General features: G+C 47.9%; 12 protein-coding genes across 13 annotated transcripts, besides 3 other annotated features; 6 read left to right on the top strand and 6 right to left on the bottom strand.

Moving 5' to 3' along the window:
- Nucleotides 1-116: 116 nt before the first annotated feature.
- On the top strand, nucleotides 117-909 carry TSTA_027750 (uncharacterized protein). The gene is made up of 3 exons (XM_002479871.1): nucleotides 117-155; nucleotides 228-380; nucleotides 432-909. The coding sequence occupies exons 1-3, from the start codon at nucleotides 150-152 to the stop codon at nucleotides 885-887; spliced, it is 615 nt and encodes a 204-aa protein (XP_002479916.1). The 5' UTR covers nucleotides 117-149; the 3' UTR covers nucleotides 888-909.
- A 161-nt stretch (nucleotides 910-1,070) lies between these two features.
- Nucleotides 1,071-3,371, bottom strand: TSTA_027740 (nucleolar protein nop5). The gene is made up of 3 exons (XM_002479870.1): nucleotides 3,122-3,371; nucleotides 2,885-3,045; nucleotides 1,071-2,825 (listed from the first exon to the last, which is right to left on the bottom strand). The coding sequence occupies exons 1-3, from the start codon at nucleotides 3,244-3,246 to the stop codon at nucleotides 1,348-1,350; spliced, it is 1,764 nt and encodes a 587-aa protein (XP_002479915.1). The 5' UTR covers nucleotides 3,247-3,371; the 3' UTR covers nucleotides 1,071-1,347.
- Nucleotides 1,359-1,436: a sequence feature (GA-rich).
- A 156-nt stretch (nucleotides 3,372-3,527) lies between the features above and the next one.
- TSTA_027730 (vacuolar ATP synthase subunit d, putative) lies at nucleotides 3,528-5,628 on the top strand. 2 transcript variants are annotated; one of them, XM_002479868.1, is made up of 5 exons: nucleotides 3,528-3,586; nucleotides 3,675-3,812; nucleotides 3,880-3,968; nucleotides 4,033-4,928; nucleotides 4,982-5,628. In XM_002479868.1, the coding sequence occupies exons 2-5, from the start codon at nucleotides 3,781-3,783 to the stop codon at nucleotides 5,063-5,065; spliced, it is 1,101 nt and encodes a 366-aa protein (XP_002479913.1). In that variant the 5' UTR covers nucleotides 3,528-3,586; nucleotides 3,675-3,780; the 3' UTR covers nucleotides 5,066-5,628. The 2 variants fall into 2 exon arrangements, with proteins under 2 accessions (XP_002479913.1, XP_002479914.1); XM_002479869.1 differs by having other exon boundaries at nucleotides 3,528-3,812.
- On the bottom strand, nucleotides 4,986-7,283 carry TSTA_027720 (ribose-phosphate pyrophosphokinase). The gene is made up of 3 exons (XM_002479867.1): nucleotides 6,119-7,283; nucleotides 5,736-6,059; nucleotides 4,986-5,676 (listed from the first exon to the last, which is right to left on the bottom strand). Exons 1-3 carry the CDS (start codon nucleotides 7,043-7,045, stop codon nucleotides 5,620-5,622), a joined length of 1,308 nt encoding a protein of 435 aa, XP_002479912.1. The 5' UTR covers nucleotides 7,046-7,283; the 3' UTR covers nucleotides 4,986-5,619.
- Nucleotides 7,284-7,854: 571 nt separating this feature from the next.
- Nucleotides 7,855-8,658, bottom strand: TSTA_027710 (ubiquitin-like protein (HubA), putative; the record flags this gene model as incomplete). The annotated part of the gene is made up of 4 exons (XM_002479866.1): nucleotides 7,855-7,908; nucleotides 7,991-8,025; nucleotides 8,078-8,181; nucleotides 8,232-8,658. 4 exons carry the CDS (start codon nucleotides 8,656-8,658, stop codon nucleotides 7,887-7,889), a joined length of 588 nt encoding a protein of 195 aa, XP_002479911.1. The 3' UTR covers nucleotides 7,855-7,886.
- Nucleotides 8,659-8,947: 289 nt separating this feature from the next.
- TSTA_027700 (phosphatidylinositol N-acetylglucosaminyltransferase, putative) lies at nucleotides 8,948-9,700 on the top strand (the record flags this gene model as incomplete). Its single annotated transcript, XM_002479865.1, has 3 exons — nucleotides 8,948-9,281; nucleotides 9,350-9,552; nucleotides 9,608-9,700. 3 exons carry the CDS (start codon nucleotides 8,948-8,950, stop codon nucleotides 9,698-9,700), a joined length of 630 nt encoding a protein of 209 aa, XP_002479910.1.
- A 76-nt stretch (nucleotides 9,701-9,776) lies between these two features.
- TSTA_027690 (pseudouridylate synthase 3) lies at nucleotides 9,777-11,642 on the bottom strand (the record flags this gene model as incomplete). The annotated part of the gene is made up of 1 exon (XM_002479864.1): nucleotides 9,777-11,642. The coding sequence occupies one exon, from the start codon at nucleotides 11,640-11,642 to the stop codon at nucleotides 9,777-9,779; it is 1,866 nt and encodes a 621-aa protein (XP_002479909.1).
- Nucleotides 11,643-11,997: 355 nt separating this feature from the next.
- On the top strand, nucleotides 11,998-12,771 carry TSTA_027680 (Rho-like small GTPase, putative; the record flags this gene model as incomplete). The annotated part of the gene is made up of 4 exons (XM_002479863.1): nucleotides 11,998-12,068; nucleotides 12,121-12,352; nucleotides 12,425-12,544; nucleotides 12,610-12,771. The coding sequence occupies 4 exons, from the start codon at nucleotides 11,998-12,000 to the stop codon at nucleotides 12,769-12,771; spliced, it is 585 nt and encodes a 194-aa protein (XP_002479908.1).
- A 782-nt stretch (nucleotides 12,772-13,553) lies between these two features.
- On the bottom strand, nucleotides 13,554-14,520 carry TSTA_027670 (40S ribosomal protein S0; the record flags this gene model as incomplete). The annotated part of the gene is made up of 2 exons (XM_002479862.1): nucleotides 13,554-14,296; nucleotides 14,351-14,520. 2 exons carry the CDS (start codon nucleotides 14,518-14,520, stop codon nucleotides 13,594-13,596), a joined length of 873 nt encoding a protein of 290 aa, XP_002479907.1. The 3' UTR covers nucleotides 13,554-13,593.
- Nucleotides 13,667-13,732: a microsatellite.
- A 311-nt stretch (nucleotides 14,521-14,831) lies between the features above and the next one.
- On the top strand, nucleotides 14,832-16,016 carry TSTA_027660 (ribosomal protein S15, putative). The gene is made up of 2 exons (XM_002479861.1): nucleotides 14,832-14,911; nucleotides 14,964-16,016. The coding sequence occupies exons 1-2, from the start codon at nucleotides 14,866-14,868 to the stop codon at nucleotides 15,827-15,829; spliced, it is 912 nt and encodes a 303-aa protein (XP_002479906.1). The 5' UTR covers nucleotides 14,832-14,865; the 3' UTR covers nucleotides 15,830-16,016.
- A 247-nt stretch (nucleotides 16,017-16,263) lies between these two features.
- On the bottom strand, nucleotides 16,264-19,796 carry TSTA_027650 (uncharacterized protein; the record flags this gene model as incomplete). Its single annotated transcript, XM_002479860.1, has 2 exons — nucleotides 16,264-18,127; nucleotides 18,191-19,796. 2 exons carry the CDS (start codon nucleotides 19,794-19,796, stop codon nucleotides 16,605-16,607), a joined length of 3,129 nt encoding a protein of 1,042 aa, XP_002479905.1. The 3' UTR covers nucleotides 16,264-16,604.
- A 1,063-nt stretch (nucleotides 19,797-20,859) lies between these two features.
- On the top strand, nucleotides 20,860-22,354 carry TSTA_027640 (monocarboxylate transporter, putative; the record flags this gene model as incomplete). The annotated part of the gene is made up of 2 exons (XM_002479859.1): nucleotides 20,860-21,310; nucleotides 21,372-22,354. 2 exons carry the CDS (start codon nucleotides 20,860-20,862, stop codon nucleotides 22,352-22,354), a joined length of 1,434 nt encoding a protein of 477 aa, XP_002479904.1.
- Nucleotides 22,355-22,381: 27 nt separating this feature from the next.
- Nucleotides 22,382-22,419: part of a microsatellite that runs on past the window's edge.

Raw genomic sequence — 22,419 nt, 5'->3', positions numbered from 1 at the left:
CACCGCCTTGATGCAGACTTCAGACCGCCAACAGAAATTGCCGGCAAAAGGCCACGATAAATACTTCCCCGCCAAAGATTTCTACCCTCAAAAAGCATCGATTGTTCTTTGAAATCACGAGGATATTCATTTACAAGCAAAGTATCACAATGAAGGTTTGTCGCCTACTGCGCACATTAAATGTCTGTCGAAGATCAAGAGAATCATTTAACATTGAAGTCAATCAGATCGTCGATCCGCAAACCGCGACACTGACAAACATCGAGGTGCTGGCCTACCTTACAGCAAACCCTCCCCGAAAATCACCAGAAGCACCTCCCGGAGTCAGAAATTATATTCCCAAGCCTGATCTGAGGGATCATTGTACCGTTGTCACTGAGGTATACCTCCCAGTCTCCTAGAAGACGCGATTGCTGACCGAAATGAAAAAGATACACAACTACGTCGAACGCATATCCCCTCACCTCCTCGACTATCCACGCTATACACACGATCCAAACACAAACCCAACTACTCATACCCTCCAACAACCATCCACAGACCAACAAAAGCCGTACATTCAACCCACGGAGCCGACACCACTAGACAACGCGTTACGGAAAGTGATACATGAACTTGCCCCGTACAATCTTACAAAGGGCGAGGTGATGATGCTTATCAATCTTGGGGTGGGGATAAAGAAGAAGAGGAAGACGGATGATGATGGTGATCAAGCTATGGATGTGAATGGGGAACAGCAGCAGGCCGGAAATGGAGAGGAGGATGATCTTTTTAGTGATACAGTGTTGATCAATAGTATTGTGGAGGAGATGGATGACAGGCTGAATGAGGAGGATATGAGGAATATTTTCAAGATTATGAACGACAGTTTGGGGTGTGGGCTGTGACTTACGCTGTTCATTTGAAAGGCGTGGAAGGGGGTTTTCCTTGAGGGATCAAGCATGCATGACTCGGTTTCTTTTTGCATAGCAGAGGCGTTAGATTAGTGGTGCATATTTTACTTAGGCCGCATACCGAGGTAACTACTAGATTCACCTTACAAAGTAGAATAAATAGAGCTATATCTTTAGAATGGTAATATAGAATTCCAGATCTGATATTCAAGTATGTCTAGTTGACGGGAATATAAGAGATCATTGCTTATGCCATAAGAAAGGAAATCGAAGTCGAAATGAAAAACAATCCACTATACGCCAAAAATCAACCAGAAAAATTCGCCCCAAATGCCACCCAACAAGCGAAATGAAGAAATAGACAAGAAAGAGCAAAAAAAGTTGTATATCATACAAAAATGAGAATCACTTTTTATCTTCCAGAAAGCCAGACAACCCAAAAAAAGATCATGGTTTAATCTTTGCTTTTCTTCTTCTTTTTCTTCTTCTCAGCCTTGTCGTCGGCATCTTCATCGTCTCGCTTGCGCTTCTTTCCTTCTTCTTTGGTGGCTTTCTTGGCTTCCTTCTTAGCCTTTTTCAATTCCTTTTTGCTGATGGCTGTTGGGTTTCCCTCGGCATCGAATTTGATTTCACCGCGCTCCAATTTGCGGAGATATCTCTTGACACTGAGACCGGCCTTGGCAGCCAATTTCTCGGTCTCGTCCTTAGAATCGCTCTTCTTGGACTTCTTAGACTTCTTGGTTTGTTCGGCAGATGATTCGTCAGAGTCCTCGGCGTCTTCCATTTCCTCGTCCTCATCTTCAGATTCCTTCTCTTCCTGGATCAGCTTCTTCTTCTCCTTCTTCGACTTTGCTGCAGCAGGCTCCTCGTTTCCACTCAAGGCATCAGCATCGGCATTGTACTTGCGAGCTTCGTTGATCTCGAATTTCTTGGGTTGAGCAGAAACACCGTTTGGCGCAATGTTGACACCTCTTGGCTTCAAGGGCTTTCCTTCCATACCGGCCAACTTTCGTTCCAGGTTGAATCGAGCTTCAGTTCCTAAGGCAGCCTTCTCCTCTTCAGCGACGTCATCATCCCACTCAGCAAGGGCGTCAACACGGATACCAAGAGAGGCCTTTGCAGCGAGGATACGAGCCATTTTACCCTTGTTCTTACCGGTGGCCTGTCCGATGAGAGATGCGTGGTAAATGAGACCATATTTAGGAGTGTCGTGCTTGGTCTTTAGAGCTCTGAAGAGGGCTTTCTCGGCACCCAAAATTTGCAATGTAGAGGCGGGGCTCTTGGAAAGGTTCATCAAACTACCGGCGTGAGCGATCAATCGAGCGCCAACAAGCTCGCCAACGAGTGCTGTCAAGTTGGGTGCAATAGCTGTCATACGAGCAGTCAAGTAACTTGCGAGCTGTTGACGGTACTCGGAGAAGCCAACAACCTGCTCAGCCAAGGCTTGGATGTTGTCCAAATCTTCAGGGCTGATTTCTGTTCCCATAGACTTATCGGCAGCATTTTTGACAGCGGCTTCAATCTCCTCGGGTAGGATGTCACTCAAATCGATATTTTCGAATTCAGTTCGCATGCCCATCTTCAAAACGACGCGAGCATAGGCGATGTTGTCGTTGATAATCTTGGCCATTTCGGGGAAGTGCCAGCCGTACCATTCCTTCACGCGCATGGCATATAGGTTCAATTCCTTATCCAAATCATCAAGAAGGGCAATGGCCTGGATAATCATGGTATCGATTTTGTCGGGGGAGAACTTAAGCTTGTGACGAGCCAACGAGTGTGAGAGACCAAGTGCCATAGCAGAGATATCTTCAGGGACAAGGCCAGGGATAAGAGTAGGAAGGTGCTCGCGAATTGCGCGATATATATCGGCAGTAGAGGAGTCGGCAATTGGTTGAATATCAAGACCGGGAAGCTTTCCAATAGCGTTGCCTGTAGTTAAACGGTTAGACGGAGTGTACAAAACGGCTTTTAGTCGGACTGGCACTTACCGAGCTTGGGGTCAGCCACAGCGAGAGAGACCTTTTTCTCATCCTTGATCTCGTCGAGTAAACTGGCTAGACGGGGAGTGACTTTTCCTTCAACAATAGCCGTGACTTCTTCGAGTGCGGTAGAAGCACTGTCGAATTTCTGGAAAGACTTCAATTTCAACCTGAAGAACCCGGCCATTAGTGACCAATTGCCTAGAATAAATTAAACGCAATGACGAAAAAGAAGAAGAAACATACAAATTCGACACTCCCTCAGGAGTAGCGGCCTCAGTAGCGATATCATCACGCTTGAGGAGCTTCTTGTCCTTGGCCTTCAACAGAGCGTAACCAGCGCTGGTCTCGGTAAGAATAAAGAGAGTCATATTGGGCAAAGCTGACTCCCGTGGTTTCCTTCCAAGAAATCCAAAAAGAAATGGGCTTGTTATTGGGGAAGGCGCAACCGTGACACTGGCTGTGGTGGTGAGCTTGGAATTTTTTTTTTACCTTTTTCTTCGGCTCGAAAATTTGAAGTCGCTGAGTGGAGGGCGGTGAAAAGCTTACACGGACTGTGAGTGGCTGGAGGACACTGATTATGTAAGCATGAGTCTACAGCTGCCTGGAGAGACTCCTTAGGCATCTGTCTCTATTTCGACTTTTCTTTTCCCTACACTTGTCTCTATTGATTACGCTGTCATAAGACTATAACTTCTTCCCTACAATACTGTATGATTGTTGAGTTATATGACTGTATAGCGTCAAATTGTGCTGCTGTACAGACACCTGGTTACTGACGGCGCTAAGGTACAAATAGGCTGCCGTAGAACCACGGCCATGCTTCGGAGCTCTATTTGGACCATACATCTGCCGTAGCTTGCGCATCTTCAAGTATATACACATCTCAAAGTGAGCCATTCAATATGGAAGGTCTCTTTTTCAACGTCAATGGAGGGTGAGTACTGATTACAAGTTACCCAGAAATTAATGTTCATGCACTAACTTCTGGCAACTGCTGTCAGGTACCTCGAAGGTATCGTTCGTGGATATCGCAACAGTCTACTGACTAGCCAACACTATGCGAACTTGACTCAATGTGATACCATAGACGGTATGCATATCTCCATATAGACTCTTACTGTGGCTCTACATTATTCTAAACTCGACAATCACAGATGTCAAGCTTCAACTTGCCCCCGCATATGGAGACTTCCTTGCAGCTCTACCGCCGAACCCCTCCACATCCTCACTTGCCGCCAAAATGACCGACAAGATGGTTGCTGAATTTCGATATGTTCAAGCTCAGGCAACAGGCTCATTCGCCAAGTTCATGGAATACCTGACTTATGGGTACATGATCGATAACGTTGCATTACTGATTACCGGCACATTACACGAACGAGATACCCGTGAACTTCTTGAGCGTTGTCATCCTCTCGGTTGGTTCGAGACTTTACCTGTTCTCTGCGTCGCAACGAATATCGAAGAACTTTATAACTCGGTGCTGGTTGAAACGCCGCTTGCGCCGTATTTCAAGGGTAGTTTGAGCCACCAGGATTTGGATGAATTGAATATTGAGATTGTCCGGAACACACTGTACAAGAACTACCTAGAGGACTTTTACAATTTCATCAACACGAATCCGGACCTAAAGGGTACCCCGACACAGGAGGCCATGGCCGAGATTCTCGAGTACGAGGCTGACCGACGAGCAATCAACATCACTTTAAACTCATTCGGTACTGAACTCTCCAAACAGGAACGAAAGAAACTCTACCCGGAATTCGGGAAATTGTACCCGGAAGGCTCGCTCATGCTTTCTCGCGCCGATGATGTGGAGGGTGTTGCCCTGGCGGTCAGTGGAGTAGGGGATTACAAGACCTTTTTCGATGCTGTGGGATTGTCTCAGGGAGGTGCCGGTGGGATTGGAAACATGGCTGGCGGGGGCAGTTCTGATGGGAAGAGTTTGGAGGATTTGTTTTACCAGAAGGAGATGGAGTTGTGCAAGGTTGTCTTTACCCGCCAGTTCACTACGGCCATTGTATATGCTTGGGTCAAGTTAAGGGAACAGGTAAGACTTTCAACCTGCGTATCTGATAGACTGTGCTGACTACTTTTTTTGAGGAAATTCGCAATATCACTTGGATCGCAGAGTGTATTGCGCAACATCAAAAGGAACGAATAGGAAACTATATTTCTGTTTTCTAATTCTGATTTCCGATTTGATGGTTTCCCCTGTTTTACCGTTCAGTTCACCCTTTTCCGGCGTTATGATTCTTTTGTGTGCAAGTAAATGTTTTGGCGACCATGAACTTAGTTATTTATTTGAAGATGAGTTTCGAATGTTCGATTCATGACAAGTTTTATCTAAAATATAGGACCAGCGTATTCTTAAAAGGACAACATCATGTACGATCTTGAATCAGATTCTCTAAATTTCGCAAGACAAAATCTTGCTTGAGCATATACTTGTACATAACAGACGAGATTTTTTTGTCTACATGTATTCTCGCTGCTTGGTTTGTGTTATTATTCTGAAAAAGCAAAATGCAATCATGAATGACGACCCCTGAATACGAAACAAGAAACAAGAGATGAAAAAAACCAGCACTTGGTTATGAAAATATAGGGTTTTGGGTTTGCTTTCCTCCCGAGATAATCAAAGTGAAGAAAGTTGGAAGGAAATGGAGCATCAACACTGATTCTAGGGAGTCAAATATATGCGATCAAACACCACCGGAGATGACACGGCAACGGAGACATTAGTCGTACTGGAACAGAACGCTGATACTCTCGCCGTGGTGGACACGTCGAATAGCCTGGGAATGAATTAGCGGTAGCTCAAAGTATGTTTGTTGGAGGAAATAGTGAGTCATACCTCAGCAAAAACGTTACCGACTTCAAGAACCTCAAGCTTAGGGCATCGCTTGCAATGCTCAGTCTGGTCCACGGTATTCGTTACTACCACCTTGTCCAAAGCGCTAGCATTGATACGTTCTATAGCATCGCCACTCAAAATACCATGGGTAACGAGAGCGTAAACTTTGGCAGCACCCTCTTTCTTGAGTAGTTTGGCTGCTCGGGTGATAGTATTCGATGTATCAGCCAGGTCATCAATAAGAATAGCCGTTCGATCTCGTACATCTCCGACAAGCATCATCGTAGCATTTTGCCTGTCAGATATTCTCGTAGGTCGGCGTTCCTAGCAAGATATATGTTAGATTGTGACCATTCATCACCTCGAATGGTACAAAAGCTTACTTTGTGTATAAGTGCGAACTCAACACCCATTGAGTCCGCAATGGCAGTTGCTCGCTTTGCGCCACCAGCATCAGGGCTGACTATAATGCAATTTTTGTAGTCAGGAATGTGACGCTGAATATATCTCTTGAGCAGCGGTCGGCCGTAAAGATTGTCCACGGGAATGTCGAAGAAACCCTGATATTGGGGATCGTGCAAGTCCATGGTAATAATGTGATCAGCACCTGCACAAGTCAGGAGGTCTGCGATCAGAGTGCCTGCCTGAGCAACCCATTGCCGATAACCAGGCCGAGGTTCAAACTCGGAGACCTTGGCAAGGCTACCACTAGATACGCTGGCTGTCTCATCGTTGTTCACGCCGTTGGCAAGGCTGGACTCTGAGCGAGCGGACTCGAGAGTGTCACTTCGTTTACCACCGTTTGCGATGGGTCGCTGTTTGACAGGCGAGCCATTGCTCTCTGATTCTATTTGAGCTCTTGCGAGGCTCTTCTGAAGGCTTTCGACATCGTTGTTCATTCCTTGGCTCTCTACTTTCCCCGGGTGAGGAGTCGAGGGAGTGCTGTCAAATGTGAATTGGTTGTGAGCCGAGGACTTGACCAATGGAGCTCCGCTCTTTTTGTAGGGAATATCGCTTTGCCGAGAATACGGAAACAAGGGTAGTACGGCAGTAACTCTTTTGGCGGAAGCCGTTTTGCAAGCGGATATGGTGATCAGAAGCTCCAGTAGATGATCGTTTACTTTCCCCCCGCCAGACTGAATGATGTAGACATCCTTCTCTCTCACCGACTCTTGAATCTCAACTCGAGTCTCTCCGACGGCAAACTTGGAGAGCAGGACATTGGCCTGCGGAATGCCGAGATGATTGCAAATCGTTTGTGTGAGCTGCGGATGGGACGTGCCCCCGATAACGACGATATTTCTAACCATTGTTGTTGTGCTGTTGTTTTATTCCGAAAGAACAGCTCAAAGGACCCCACCGATAATCGGAACGAGCGACGAAAAACTTGCGATGAGGACGATGAGGAGGGGGTAGACGCGATCAGGAGATTGCGGAGTGAGTAGAGGATCAAAAATCCATGTCTGGAGATGGAGCAAAGTGGATATTCCGGACGATGGAGGTTGAACAAGAACGTCAAGAGCGAGGTCAATGTCGACAATATTTTATCTGCATGGAGAAAAATGACTCGCTGCCAGCAAAAAGCGGAACCAGGCTTGGCTCACTCCGTAGAAAAAAGGCCGAATCCGGTAAGGCGTCAACAGGATTGCGGCAAAAGTAAAACCGTTACCCCGCCAGCCTTGCCAACGGCGAGAACTGCGCAAAGAGAAATCAAAATAAAAAGGAAAGAAATGCATCTCCGCAGACAAGACGATCAGTACACGCACGCGCTCAGTCAGCTTGCCCTAGCTATTCGGGGCATTAGCAGCTGACTGCAGTGTGGGATACACTCGGCGTTACGCTATGTTCTGCTGCTTAAGATACATCAAGACAAGAGGATAATGGATTGAAGGAAAAAGGCCTCTCCAGCATTCAAGCATTGAATAGGAGTTCGTTACATCAATTGATGAGGGAGAATAGTAAGGCTATGACAAAAGTTCATATCATAGTACAATCCATAGCAAACAGTCCGTGTCGCCTTTTTCCACGGTCGAGTCGTCGTTCTCAAGCCGTATACATGATCGTTAGCGCATGTGGATGAGCCAGACGTTTGTGCTGGTTGCGTTCGCAGTAGATCCCGGAAGATAGCACTCCATATCGCTATATGCCTGTTCAATCGCCGGTGTCGACTTCCCTACAACAAGTAGTTAGTATTAGGTCTTGTAACCCGGTACGCGTCAAATGAAAATGATAGATAGGATAGTTGGGTAGCTCACAAATCGAGTTGTACACCATTCGAGACACCGTAGTCCTGAGATATGTTAGCACAAGCTCAGTGGTATCCTGGTCAGCAGCCTATTTACCTGTAAAGTAAGCTGATCTTTGAAAGGTCTCTCGCCCTGACGCTTGAGTAAGATTTCATGGGGTTCACGTCCGATTCGGGCAGCGACCTGTGCTTTGAAGAGCTCTGGACGTCGGTCGTTAGCTATGTTCAGCCATCAATTTGGAAAGACTCACTGATTGGATCTGAGGCTAGGCATGGGATAGCAGCTTTTGTGCCAAGACGATCGTTGACATGGACTATAATCATCTCCTCGCCAGGTGCCGCTGCGACCGGGGGTTTCTTGGGCGCTGGTTTTGGTTCATTGCCATCCTGTTTCTCGTCCTTGTCATCGTGTCTTGCTGGAGCAGTTGTGTCGCGACCTCGATCCCTTTCTCCGTATCTATCCCTGCTTCTGTCACGACGAGGAGACTGAGGTCGGTATCTCTCCCGATAACCTCGTTCTAAGCGGCGATCATCATCGCGGTTTCTGTCATCACGCGGCCTTTTGCCCTTCCATCGAAAACCTCCTTGATTCCTGGGGCGCCTCGATCTGTCGTAATCAGGAGACCTGCTCCGCCTCCGACGTTCAGGTCGTGGTGACCGTGAACGCGAATCAGCCATGGTCGTTGTGGGTGCAGGTTAGTTTAGAAAAAAGAATGAAGAGAGGTAGGGCGAACAGGAAGGAATAAGAGCAACACACGTGACGGGAAGCAGTACAGAATTGGCGCCTAAGGCCGTTCCGCAGCTCTAGCTCTAAGCTTACTGGCCCGTCTGATCCAAGTCTAGACTCTTGCCCTGCGACAGATGAATTTAGCAAATGCCTCTCAATTGGAGTGCGGAGAAAACACGATGTTCCTCATCACCAAGAACATGAATCATTCCTAGACCTTGCACATTTTGACATTGACAAATGTCTCCTCGGCTTACGGTACAGCGTCCGTCGCCTTCGACGGTATTATTTACCGCCTCCAACGCGCCCGCACGCTGCACTTGGTCGTCGAAGCTCGCATTCGGCATCGAGGTCCTATTACGCATTGTGGGCTTCTTATTGGTGTTGCTGGTCAATTTCGCAAAAGTTCGTCACTTCATATCCATCACTGATGGAGACTGGGGTGTGTCGCCTGAATTATGGGCAACCAAGGTGGGATCACTCGCCTGTCGCATTGCGGACTACTATACGTGGCCGATTGTGGCTATCGCAAGCGCAATACTTACATTTGCAGTGTGGAGGAAAAGATATACCGGTTTGTCTTATCTTTATTTTTCCAATCCGAGTAATTATAATTGTTCTTATCAGCTAATATTATCACAGAGGAGTCTCTTCTAGTGATTCGCGGTTTGGGCGTTCAGACCTCGACTTCCTCTTCCATGTATTGGTCTAGCGCCGCTACGAGATTTATCCCGACTACCCAGATTCAAGATATTGTTATACATGAAGCTTTCAAAGGATTTGAAGTTCGTTTCTACCTTGCGATAATCGTGGAAGGCGAAGGTGGAGTAGTCGTTGTTTTTCCGGTAATTCTCCTCTCAGGATATATATACATCGAAAAGAGACTTATGGAATTGTTAGAATCTCTTACCGAAACGCATGCTCCTCGAAGAGGTCTGGCGAGGCGCTCGTCAGTGTCTCTATGAATCCAAAACCGTGCCTCTACCAGGATGATCTGCAATATCACGTTTGATCAATATACAAAACGAAATGGCCGAGGTAGCAAGATGGATTTGATGCAATTATTTCCCTAAACTTGTATGTTGGGCGATTTTTCTCGCCCTTCAAGTTTTAGTCGTTCCGCTCTTCGCTCGCGACTGGCCAGATACCTTGCGTTCTGCACTTCTACCGTTTCGGTCCTACGCTTTGACATGACAGGGACGTACACACCTCCTAGTTTCCCCTCATCTCCTCCAAAGAAGATTTTCTGGCTCTTGAAAGGCTTCTTTGGCAGTTCGTTTTGGATGAAACTAGGACTGCCTTGACTGGCTGCCAAATCGAGTAAGGACCCTGCAAGGATCTCGTCCATCTTACGTTGCCTCCAAGCTTGCCAGAGAGTGTCCATGAGGCCGCCAAACCCAAACTTGCCGTCGCCTTTGCCGGATGATGGATTTCCCTGTCGGGGATCACCGCAGTAGACCCAGTTCAATGCGTCTTCTCTACTGCCGCTCGCTTCGTCTGGAAAGACGCAGTCCCATAGAACGAGTGGTGCATCGGACGCCATCTCGTAGGTGGGCTTACGTGGATGTTTTGAGACATCCAGTAACTCGGAAACGATAGACGGATCTTCAACGCCTTGACCCACCAAGAAAAGAATTGCAACCATATGGCGTACCTGATGCCACAGGAATGCGGATCCGTGGAGAGTGAACGTATACACCAATGGTGTCGAAGGTCGTTCTTCGTTTACATTCCCTTCATTATCCAAGTCAACCAGATTCCTGGTAGGTTGAAATTCCTTCGAACCGACAAAACCGAGAGGATGCTGGTTGGGATCGACCAGATCTATGCTTGCATGATAGATGATGCGCTCGAAATTCTCAATCTGTTTACTCGTATCGACACGGCAGAAATTGCGAAAATCATGCCTGCCAATATATTGCTTGCAAGCTTCGCGCATGGCCTCAATATCCAACCAGCCGTCTCTGAGCTCCTTCTTGGCTATACCGCGGTGATGTGCCGCGCTGCGAAGGAAACCAAGCTCTCCGGGCACGGGATTGAATGCTGGCTGTGTGAAGAAGTATCTATATTGTCGCTCGCGGCATGAGAAACGAGCATCAAAGTCTGGAGGTGGATTGGGACACCATGCTAGGATGCGGATATCACGTGGCAGAACACCGTTTAATATTTGTATATAGGGTAGTTCGTCCCTTATATCATCCCAGCCATCATCGACCTCTGTCTCGTTGGCCTCGACACTTGGGGCTGAGCCAATATTCTCCTCTGTAGAATCAACGATTGACGCTTCTACATCGACCTGCTGCACAGTAGTCTCCCCACTCGTAGCTGTAGTGGCAGTAGTACTAGTAGCAGTAGCAGTCTCGACTATCCTTTTGGGCCGAGCACTTCGGACCCTGATACCAATAACCTGACCAAATGCGCTGACACCTCTATCAGTACGACCACACTTGGAATACTGACAACCATCCCAACTCAAATCAAACGGTCGTGCCCTATCGTCCTTATTAAAGTCCAACTCCATCGAAGACGAGGTTGTCGGAAATATCAAACGTGTCTTGCGTAGTGCCTTCCATATTTCTTCCTCGATAGTGGGCAATGGAGTTATATTCCCGTTCGCATGCTCGAATCCATTGTAACGTTGACCGAGGTAGGCGAATTTTAGCGCAATGTGGCGGGTATGATATTTGGTATGGTCCATTTCTCGAGGTATTTTCTTCGGCGTGTTAATGCCACTTGGGGTTTCTGCAACTTGAAACTCGGGTGTAGCTGCGGATATTGCTTCGGATTTCGCTGGTGGTACACCACCGAATTCGTTTGTCTGAGCATTCAACTGACGCTCTAGCTCCATGATACGTTCGACAAGGCTCGAAGTGCTCCAAGTTGAGTAGTCCTGACCCTGAGAAGGACCTGGACTCGGCGGTTGAGTGGTAGACATGCTGGAGAAAAAGCGTGGAGTTTGTGAATAATATCTTCGAGTCGCACTATACAAAGAGACGTTTTTGACCTTGACAAATCTGAGAAAATTAGGTCGCGACCACCTCATCCCTCTATTCTGAGAGGGATAATGACCCGATCAATGGGGTTGTCGTGGTGAATGGAGGTCGTGGTTTGTTATTATTCGGGCTTTTCTTTTTTTAAATATTTAAATTCCGGCACCAGAGTTTGGGCCTTAGGCATGTAAACTATTTTGTACGGTACTGTAACCACCAGCTCACACTCATCATCTATCAACACAACTGTAAAAGCATATAGAAAGACCATCTATATGCGGTCATACTACCGATTGTGCAATGGATGAAGATGCAACAGTCACACTGTTGATACTAGGAGAGTCTGGCTGCGGAAAGACAACGTTCTTATCGTGAGTACAGTCAACCCTCATTTCGAGGCCTCAAATGCTAAGTCGATTGCAGGAGATTAAAGAATCCGAACCTGCGTTTCGGCAATGGAGATTCTGCGGGGAATGGTCTCTTGAGGGACGGTGATCAGCCGTTCTTGTATGACATTCGATTTGCTAGGAAATCGTTCAAGCTAGAAGTATACGACACAGCTTCGCCGAATCAGCACTGGTCATCATTGAATCCGGGCGTTGTTATACTTGCATACGATATATCAGATAGAAGAAGCTTGGATGCACTGAAAGGAGTATGTTAATTCTTGATATCTGGAGAATCCAGCAAAACCAGGAGACCCACGCAAACTAAAACCCTACTCTAGTGGCGTAACGATATAACCAGGTACTTCCAACGAGGTACCGGTGAACGTATACCCGTCATGATGCTTGGTCTCAAGCGAGATTTACGAGAAGAGAATGATCAAATTATTTATCCGCAAGAGGTGCGATCGATACCCCCCATTAATCCCTGACACGTCCATCTACTAACCCACCGGGTTGTATGTAGGCTTACCGCATAGCGCAAGAATTGCACTGTGATCGCTATGCAGAATGCTCTGCCGTCACCGGAGAATTGATCAAGGAGGCTTTTGAGGACATTGCGAAAGTCGCGGCTATGACGACCACAGAGAAAGGAGCCCAAGGCGCCGGTGGTTGTACCGTTTTGTGAGGCAATGCAGCCTCTATCGTCCACTGTCATACCATTCGGGGATTGCATGGACTTAGAGATTAACACGACTCTTCAACGAGATGCCTTTCTGCTGACGGAAGGCTGATAAAAGCTTGAGAGAGGGAAGTCGTGTCGAAAGCATCCGATCCTTGACCGTTGTCTATCTTGACCTCGAAAACTGCTTAGAGCATCAAAGCGGTTGGCCGGGCCGGGGTGGAACAAAAGACTTCTCTAACTGATATATCATACTAGTGCAGTCCCAGGCAATACCCAAAGCTTGATAGAACTTGACCACCAGGCTCACATACTTCGATGAACAATGACCGATCTACAGTAGATACGAATCTAAAATCTACTATGCGTTCAAGTGTACGTGGATGGTAATTCTTATTGATTAAATCCTAAGACGACATAACAAATGAGATTTCCCCGAGACAACGATCAAGTCCGCCTCGTCAAACTGACAGTACAGGGCTTTCCCCTAGTAAATCCAAAGGAGTGGAACAAACTAGGTATCTTTCCCTCGTAAGTACCAGTCAGAACAGTAAACAGTATGTGTGTATGACAGGTATAAAGAAATCTCCGCTATTGTAAAATAATCGTCTCATGAAATCATAATTTTTCTCATCACAGGTAAGGAAATAATAGAGTGTTTTTGTGAGGACCAAAGGCTTTTTTCTTTCGTTCAGTTAGATTGAATATGTAACAAGGATATCCAAATAAAATGTGGAGACCTCTTGTGAATCGTCAAACTTTTTGATTTCACTCGATTAAAACGAAATCTTTTCCCCTTCGGTGAACTCCATAACCTTCTCAATTAATTTACCACTTGGTCTCAGGGTTAGGCTGAGCAGACTCAGCAGCCCAGTCACCACCAGCCTCAGCCTCCCAGGTGGCACCAGCAGTAGCGCTAGCAGCAGCGAAGGCAGATCCAGGAGCAGCGGCACCAGGAGCGGCAGCATCCCAGCTGTCGCCGACGTAGCCGGTCTCAATAGCAGCAGGGCCAACCTCCTCGGCGCCAGGGACCTTGGACTCATCAGCAATCTCCTTGGTCTCCTCGGCCTCAGGATCGCGGTAGAAGTAGAGATCGACAACAACGTCCCACTCGGTCTCGCGGGTAGCAAGAGTACCACGGAGACGGAGAACCTCACGGGCGAGCAACCACCAGACCAAACCAATGGCGTGACGACCCTTGTTGTTGGTAGGGATGGCAACGTCAACGAACTCGGTGGGGGAGTCGGTGTCGCAGAGAGCAATGACGGGGATGTTGACATAGCTGGCTTCCTTGATAGCCTGAGCGTCGGTGCGAGGGTCGGTGACAATGATCAGGCGGGGCTCCTTGAAAGAGCGGGTGATGTAGTTGGTGAAGTTACCGGGGGTGAAACGACCGGCAATGGCAGTAGCACCGGTGTGGGAAGCGAACTTGAGAACAGCACGTTGGCCGTAAGGACGAGCAGAGATGACCGCAACATCGGCGGGGTTGTCGATGGCTGCGATGATACGGGCAGCGAGGACAATCTTCTCCCTGGTTAAGAATTTAGATGGATATTCATGAGCATAATGCTTTTTTCAATCATACCAGGTCTTGCCAATGTTGATCACGTTGATACCGTCAGGACGAGTCTTCCAGAGGTAAGGCTCCATGTGCACTTGCAAGTTCTTGGAACCCAAGTGGCATTGAGCTGCGAGGAGCATCTCAATGTCCTGCGAGGTGGCATTGAAGACGGGGGGAAGGTTAGAGGGAGCCATGGTGAACGACTGATCTGGGACGGGAGGATGGAATTGAGGCTATTCAATCGTTTGGCACTTGTCCTGGGGGTGAGGAGGAAGTCGAAGGTCGAAGGTCGAAGTCGAGAAAAAGTATCGCACCGCGATTTGCAGTCAGCCAGTCAGAGCGGCGCATCCAATTTTCGCTTGCATTGTGGGTTAGGGCAATAGCGCGCCAAGATTTGGTCACGTTTTACGCTACTCTATAAACGGACTAGCGGGGTTGACTACGGCTTCCGGGCTTGGCGTTGATGTTGAGATTTCCGACGGAGAAGGAGACATCTGACAGTCTTGGATAAAAAAATTGAAGCAGTTGCGACATTCGAAATGCCTCCACGTCTGTCAATACAGGGCTTGTCAAAGCCTTTTTCAGGTTTCAGCTTACTTTCTACGCACAATTGATCTGTGACTGACAGGAAATCCAGGCTCATCACATATATCCAATCCGTTGACAATTGTCAAGCGCGAACCATGTAAAATCGACATTCGCGCAGGCTCGTTCGAGACCCGACAAAGACGGCGACATGATCCATTCCTAATGGCACAGTCACGCCAACGCAGAGCCGCCAACATCTCTCGTCAACAAGCTCTTGACAATGAACGACAGGCCGCGTTAGGGGATCCCGTGAAAAGCGAACCAACTCCGTTCATTCAGCAGATTGAAGCAATTCAGTCAGGCAAAGACGTTACGGGAACAACGTCCAATGTCAGTACATGGAACCATTTCATCAAGGCAGATGAATTCGAGTTAGCACTCGAATACTCCAAAGCCCTCACCGAGCCCCTGCCACCCCAGGACGCAAACATCGCCGATCCTGAAGCGTACAAACAATCCGTCCAGCAACACGAAATAGCGCACCACAACGCACGAGAGGCAATGCACCGTATTGTCCAGCTCTCCAGCGGAAACACCGCGGATCGTACTCGAGTCAACATCGAAGCTTGCATCGAGACCTTTGGTCGACACAACACCGATAAAATCCTGCCCCCGAAACCAACTGCTGTCACTACCACACAGCACCCCGAGAAAACTCCCCGAGCAGGCCCCGACACCGGCTCACCGGAAGTTCAGGTTGCCATTCTGACAACCAAGATTATGAATTTATCGCGACATCTACAGTCAACGAACAAGGACAGACATAATAAGCGCAATCTCCGAGTGCTTGTTCACAAGAGACAGAAGCTGCTACAATATTTGAGAAGGAAGGAACGTGGAGGTCCGCGATGGCAGAATCTTATGACTTCTCTGGGTTTGTCGGATGCAGCCTGGAAAGGTGAAATCAGCATGTAAATTACTACGTACTACCTTGAGAGGTTATACTTTTCTCTTTTGTATTTTTTAGCATCACAGCCGACATCCCATTGTCGTCAAGGCGTCCTCGCATCTATGTACTCTGACCAGCACGTTCAATTCGAATCCATTGTATACATACCCGACATAAGCAACGCTAGATGATTGCAAGGTCACATATTGATCATACCGATGTCTTCTATCTATACCTTGGGAGATGCTTAGGTGCTCTTACTGCTGCCGTAGAACCTGTCTATCATGAATAGAAGGCCTCTCCAGACTCAAGTCAACATATCCAGAAGTTGATTCCATCCAGAGATGAAGAGCACCTCCGGTATACCATTCTACTTCGGCATCAATAACCACAGCGCGCTTTAATCCTCTATCCAAGTGTTACAAGCTGAGATTCGTAGAGGTACGGAGAGAACTTCAGTGAGAGATGACTCATATATTGATTGATTGAACTTGCTGGGTAAACAATTATTGACAAGAATGTTAGAGGAACCAGCCTCTTATAATAAAAACATTAAACCTGGAAGAAGACAAAATGACTTTTGACCCATACATGATTAATAACCTTATTGCTCGCATAACAAACCCCAAAAAACATGTCCGGACACGCAAAACTCCAATGCATTGCTTTGATCACACGATCATTCATCGACTTCGTAAGGATTTGCAAAAACGTCCTTTTCTTTTAATATGTGAGGCGAACGAGGCCTCTCATGTCATATCAATCCCGAAATAATGACATGTCAATGTGTTGTTCTCGTAATTACAGTGGCAACTCATTGAGGATGTCTTGTGGATCAACCAAGCCTTGGTCGATCTCATCGTCAAGCTCTTGAGCACCCATCTGGAACAACTCACGATTAATTCTGCGCTGTTCCTCGCTCATAGTGGTTATATCGATAGCTTGTTTTGGGATATCGACTACAAATGGGTCGAACTCAGGCCACTGCACCTGGGTCAGATCACCACTTGGGCAGCTCTGAAAAACCTCATAGGACTGGAGTCCAAACTCGTCATTGCCAAAAATTTGCATCAGGTCTTCCTGGTTCTGCTGATGCGTTGCAGGCTGGCGAATTGGGCTGCGTTGTATGGGGCTAGATGAAAGCCGGACTCGGTTGCGGAGACGGCTGGGGTTTTTGGGCTTGCTCCTTTCTGTAACAGGCTGTTCCCTGGCAGCCGCAGACATGGGTCTGATAGGGGGTAAATGAATCGTTTCTTCGCTGACATTCGTTCTAGCAGCGATGGAATTGTGGCGATCGTGAGACTGCTGCGAAGTGACACTATTACTTTGTGCAGGTGTCGCAGGCTGCTGTGCGAGATTTAGGGTAGGTTCTTCACGTGTTGGCTGCGAAATGGCTTGCGCGGGTGGTGAAACAGGTTGCTGGGCGGGGGCTTGGACGGATGGATGTTTTCCTGAACTATTGTTAACATAATTGTTCTCTCCCAAGGCGCGAGCTCTAAAGTGTTGTTCAAATGCCATTCTGCGCAGATCAAATGCCTGAGGTGAAGGAGGGGTCTTAGGTATGAGTTGCATATGTCCAGGGTCCACTGGGCTGAGTGCAATTTGGGATTCCTGGGAAGGGTAGGATGGAAAAGCGGGTGCTTGGTGGTGTCTCATACCCCTGAACATTTCCCCAGTGTAAACTGTAGTGGTTGGGCGTTCCCAACCAGGGGGAATTGGAGGCCAATTGGTTCCGGCCGGGGGGGCAGTGCTCGTATTCGTCGAACGGACGTTCGACGAGAGCCGCGCTCTCTTCTCTGGCGGCTGGGTGGTGGATTCGGAAGCCTGAGAGTTTGCGGCTGCAGCTTCACGTTCACGCTCACGTCTTTCGTACTCTTCTTGTTCTGCAATTTCTTCATCGGAGTAAGTAAAATAATCTAAATCCATCCCGTAACTGCAGCCAGGTGGGTTAGGAATCACGTCGGGAGAAGGTGAACGCTTGCGCTTGTTGCGTCCTGCGGATGGTTCTGCTTGGTCATCAGTATTCTCGGGTTCCCCGTTTAGAACATTGGTATTAGTCTCTGTTTCTGGGGCCTGCACAGTCTCTTGGTCGGTAGTAGCTGTTTTGCCACGTTCTTCGTCAACATTTGCTCGCTCTTCCGACGACGATGCGGATGTAGCAATTGTGGGGAGAACGGGGGATGGAGGAAACAAGCTATATGTCAATTCGATCTCTTGACTATTCTGAGTGTCATTTATTTGTGCGGACGGGCCTGCTTCACGATTCGTTGGACCATCTGTTGCACCTTCAGCTTGCACTGGTGTCTCGCCACCACCACCAGCAGCTATTGGGATTGATGAGGAATTAGCAATGTTTCTTCTCAATCAATAGGATGTTAATAACCTACCGAAGGGAACAGCTTGGTCGGGAGCTCTTCCCACAAACGGGAGCCGACGCCGCACAGAGCCAGTCACGGAACTGAAGAAAGTTCGAATTCCCCAGGTGTTCGAGCTGGGAGTTTGGATTGGTTCAGTCACATCAGTTTCTTCATTTTCCTCATTTTGCTCATCTGCCTCATCTTCCTCTTCGGATTCCTCTTCGTCTTCGAGTGCAGGAATGTAAAAGGAATCTTGCATGTTTTCGGGAATTGATCCTGATACCATATGCTGCTGCATAGCTGCTCGTGTGGCAGCATTACGAGCTTCCTCCCCTGCTGCTTCCTCGGCGGCTTGTGCAGCTTTTGCTTGCTCTTGAAGCTGAGCTTCGTCTAATTGAAACATTGAAGGCTGTGCTCTTGCCCTCTTTCTTTCCATGGCGCGTTGTCGTACCGTCTCGGCGTAAGAGAGGTTGCGACCAAAAGTACGACGATTGCGAAGGGTGCGGCCCGCGCGAGCTTTCTTCTGGGCTACAGAAGATGCCATGGGACGGCGTCGCCGCTTCGGTGCATTGTTAGAAACATCATTAATGTCTCTAGCTCGTTTCTTGCCCTTCTGCTTTGCAGAAAGTCCAGTGTTTTGTTCTTTGGGGGAGGTTTTAAGCTGTGATTCGGCTTCTTGTGCGGCTTTTCCTTCGGCCTCCTTCTCGGCTCGAAGGCGTTCTGATCTAGCCTCTTGGGCGGCGACTAATGCTTCCGAACATAAAGATATTAGCAAAGTGTTCAATTCTTCCTTCGCTTCATCAGGAATCCATGATTCAACATCATGGCCTTTTGGGCACTCCAGCTTCAAGGCACCACGGCAGCAAGGACAACGGAGAGATCGTTGCAGGAATCGATTCAGCTCAATACGATCGGTTTGGAGACGGTGAAGGAGTACTTCCAGACTGGCCTCGATAATTTTATCATCAGAAAGGTAGTAAGTCGTATCGACATCGTCATGAGAAGTGGTGGGTACTTGAGATGGGCTTCCATGTTGTTCGATGATGTCCTTCGCGTTCTCAAATCTATCTTTGAGCGCCTGGGCTGATTTCTTCAGTTTCTCCTTGACGGCAAGGAATGCCCTCTTCACTGATCGCTTCTTTGCTGCTGAAGAGAAGCTTGGTGTGCTTCCCAACGTGGCGAGGGATGAAGTATCGAACCCGGGGTAAGGTGTGGTGAAAGTAGGAGTCGGAGTCGAAACGTTGTCCTTTGCTGCCTGAGTGCCTTGTGCTGTAGAGGTCTCCTGTGGGGGTTGAACAATGTGTGGTTCTTGTTGGATTTGTGCGGTAATATCCGGGGTCCTAATGGGTTCCTGAAGGTTCTGGGTAGGGGAGTGGATGGGTTTAGGTTCTTGGGTTTCAATCTCACTTTTATTCCGAGTGTTCTCTTCGGCCGTGGTTTCTGTCGCTAAAACTTCTGCCTTTTGCGTGGGCTTACGACCACGCTTTGTCTTCGGCTCCGTAGCTTTTTTAGTATCAGCGGATGGTTTGGTCGGAGACTCAACAGTGGTCTTTCTCCTACGACGTGGAGCGTTCTCAAGCATCACAAGAGGTGATTTGGCCTCTTGCGCGTTGGCCTGAGCCCGCGTGCGAGGCATCGTGATTCTTGTACAGCGTCAGACCAAAGAAGACATAAATGAGACTGTGCGATTGATATATTCGGTATATCGTGGATGGTTTCTGAAAGGATTGAGAATACTTTGGAGAGGGGTAAGTTGAGTGAGGGGGAAAATTCGGTGTTGATATGTAAACAAAGACTGGAGATTTTTTTTTAAAGACTCGATATCACGAGTTGACCGAAGTTTGATGAGTCTTAAGTAAAGCTGAGGCGATAATGACAGTTCAGAAGAGAATGAGGATTTTGGAGGTGTGTGCGTAAAGAAAGAGCAAGATGTTGAGATGGGAAAGAAGGGAGTATGTGTAGTAGAAAGAGAGCGCGAGAGAGAGCTTGGATAGGAAAAAGTTGGGGAAAGCTTCACGGAGTTAAGAGGGAGAAAAGGGCAAACGCAAGTCAAACCGAACGCACGCACCTATTGAGGGGTTATCGCGTCTGCCAGCCAATATCAACAGCATCGACACAGGCAAAACAATACACGGTTTTTTCTTTGTGGGCGCAATTGCCCCGTTACATTGGCTATCAGAGTCAGGCGAGGTTTATCGTCATAACAACAACAGAAAAAAAGATGAGAAGTCGGATGGTCGACTTTGGGCAGGTGACCGCGGCAGAATAGATGGTGCGCCGTCATTGGTCGAGATGTGCCTACCGCCTGGACGCCTGAGGTTTGCATCGTTTGCATCGTTTGCATCTAATCTCTCGTAGTTGCAGTCATTTCTCTACGCCCGGCTTATTATGATTCTCTCTTGTAACTTGTAGAGCGATTTCATTAATTATTTACCATCGGATGTGATGTTCTCGTCTTTCCGAGCCAGTCTATATATAGGATTGCGATGCCGACGATCAAATAAGACATACAGTCATTGGGACTTATATTGAAGCAAGTGCGTAGTGTATATGAATGCTAATCGTGTAAATAGATACATAACGAGAGGATTTGCGAGAGAGATCAATGATGCTTATAAGTTATAAGACTAAGGCTGAGCCATATTAATAATCCGACGTCATTGGACTTCCAACTTCCAACGGCACTATCTCTTCTTCCGATGTCAGCTCTCGTATGGGCACTATCAATCAAATGTGCCGCTTGGTCGAGTAAGGGCAGAGACAAGATGAGTACAGTAACTAACGTCGAGGAACAACCCACCGAGTTGTTTACATCGCAGACCGGCGAAGATGAACCATCCGTATATGCAGTCAGCTATCCGGAAGGAGGCCGTGACGCCTGGCTGGTTGCCATGGGCTCTTGGTGCTCCATGACAGCCGCCCTAGGAATGGTCAATTCGGTCGGGGTTTTGGAAGCTTATGTATCGACTAATATATTAACCTCGAGTTCGACCGATAAGACAGGTTGGATCTTTGGAATCTATGTATTCGTCTCTTATTTCTGTGGAGTACAGGTTGGGCCGATCTTTGACGCTCGCGGTCCACGCGAGCTGATGCTTATCGGGACTGGCTTTTTGCTGGCTGGTACTTTTACTCTGGGTCTTTGTACAGGTGAGTAGAATTCCATGGCATGGATTACCCATCCTAAGAGGCTGATGCTAACTCACATCAGAATACTATCAATTCATCCTGGCATTTTCAATTCTCAGCGGGATCGGAAACTCCTTCTTGTTCACCCCTGCCATGGGCGCCATATCACATTGGTTCAACAAACGACGCGGCGAAGCGAGTGGATTCGCTTTCACCGGCAGTGGTTTTGGCGGCGTTCTCTTTCCGTTGATGATTCAGTCACTACTTCCACGGGTGGGATGGGCCTGGTCGACGCGCATTGTCGGGTTTGTCTTTCTGCTTCTTTGCACCATTGGTGTGGCCCTCTGTCGAAGCCGGCTGCCGCCTAGGAAAGGCACTTCGACTTCATGGAAGGTTATGATGCCGGATCTTAACATCTTTTTCAAGGATGGAAACGGCGCAATGGCGGTGACCACCGCTGGTGTCTTCCTTCTTGAATGGGCTTACTTCGTTCCTCTGACGTATCTTCCGAGCTACTACTTGACTCGACAGGGTCTTTCGGATAAAGCGTCCGTCACTGGAGGAGCTGCCTTTGCATATCAGTTACTCGCTATCCTGAACGCCGTGTCATGCATTGGCCGCTACGTCATTGGACATGTAGCCGATAGGGCGGGCCGCTACAACACGATGATTGTCTCTAATCTTATTTGTCTCGTGTCAGTAGCCAGTTTGTGGCTACCTGACGCCTTGGCAGAAACACCTCCGAACAAGGCCCTGCTGATCTGGTTCGTTATTGTATTTGGTTTTGCTAGTGGTTCCAATGTCAGCTTGATGCCTGTCTGTATTGGACAGCTGTGTCCCATTGAAGATTACGGCAGATACTACGCCAGCGCCTACACCGTTGCTAGTATAGGCTGCCTGACGGGTATTCCGATTGCAGGAAATCTTATTACGGCGACTGAAGGAGGCCGACGAGGTTTCTGGGGTCTCATTTTGTTTACTAGCATAAGCTATGTGGCGGCGTTTGCTTGTTTTCTTTGGGTGCGAGTTCGAGCAAAGGGGTGGAATATGAGAACCGTATGGTAGAGAACTCGCTGGATGAGGCTTTGATCTATCCATATATATATGCATGCATGCATGCATACATACAT

The sequence above is a fragment of the Talaromyces stipitatus genome, genomic scaffold (assembly GCF_000003125.1).
Source record: "Talaromyces stipitatus ATCC 10500 scf_1105507295541 genomic scaffold, whole genome shotgun sequence".
Classification (NCBI taxonomy): domain Eukaryota; kingdom Fungi; phylum Ascomycota; class Eurotiomycetes; order Eurotiales; family Trichocomaceae; genus Talaromyces; species Talaromyces stipitatus.
Note: the sequence above shows the minus strand (reverse complement) of the source record. Positions and strands in the feature narration are given on the sequence as shown.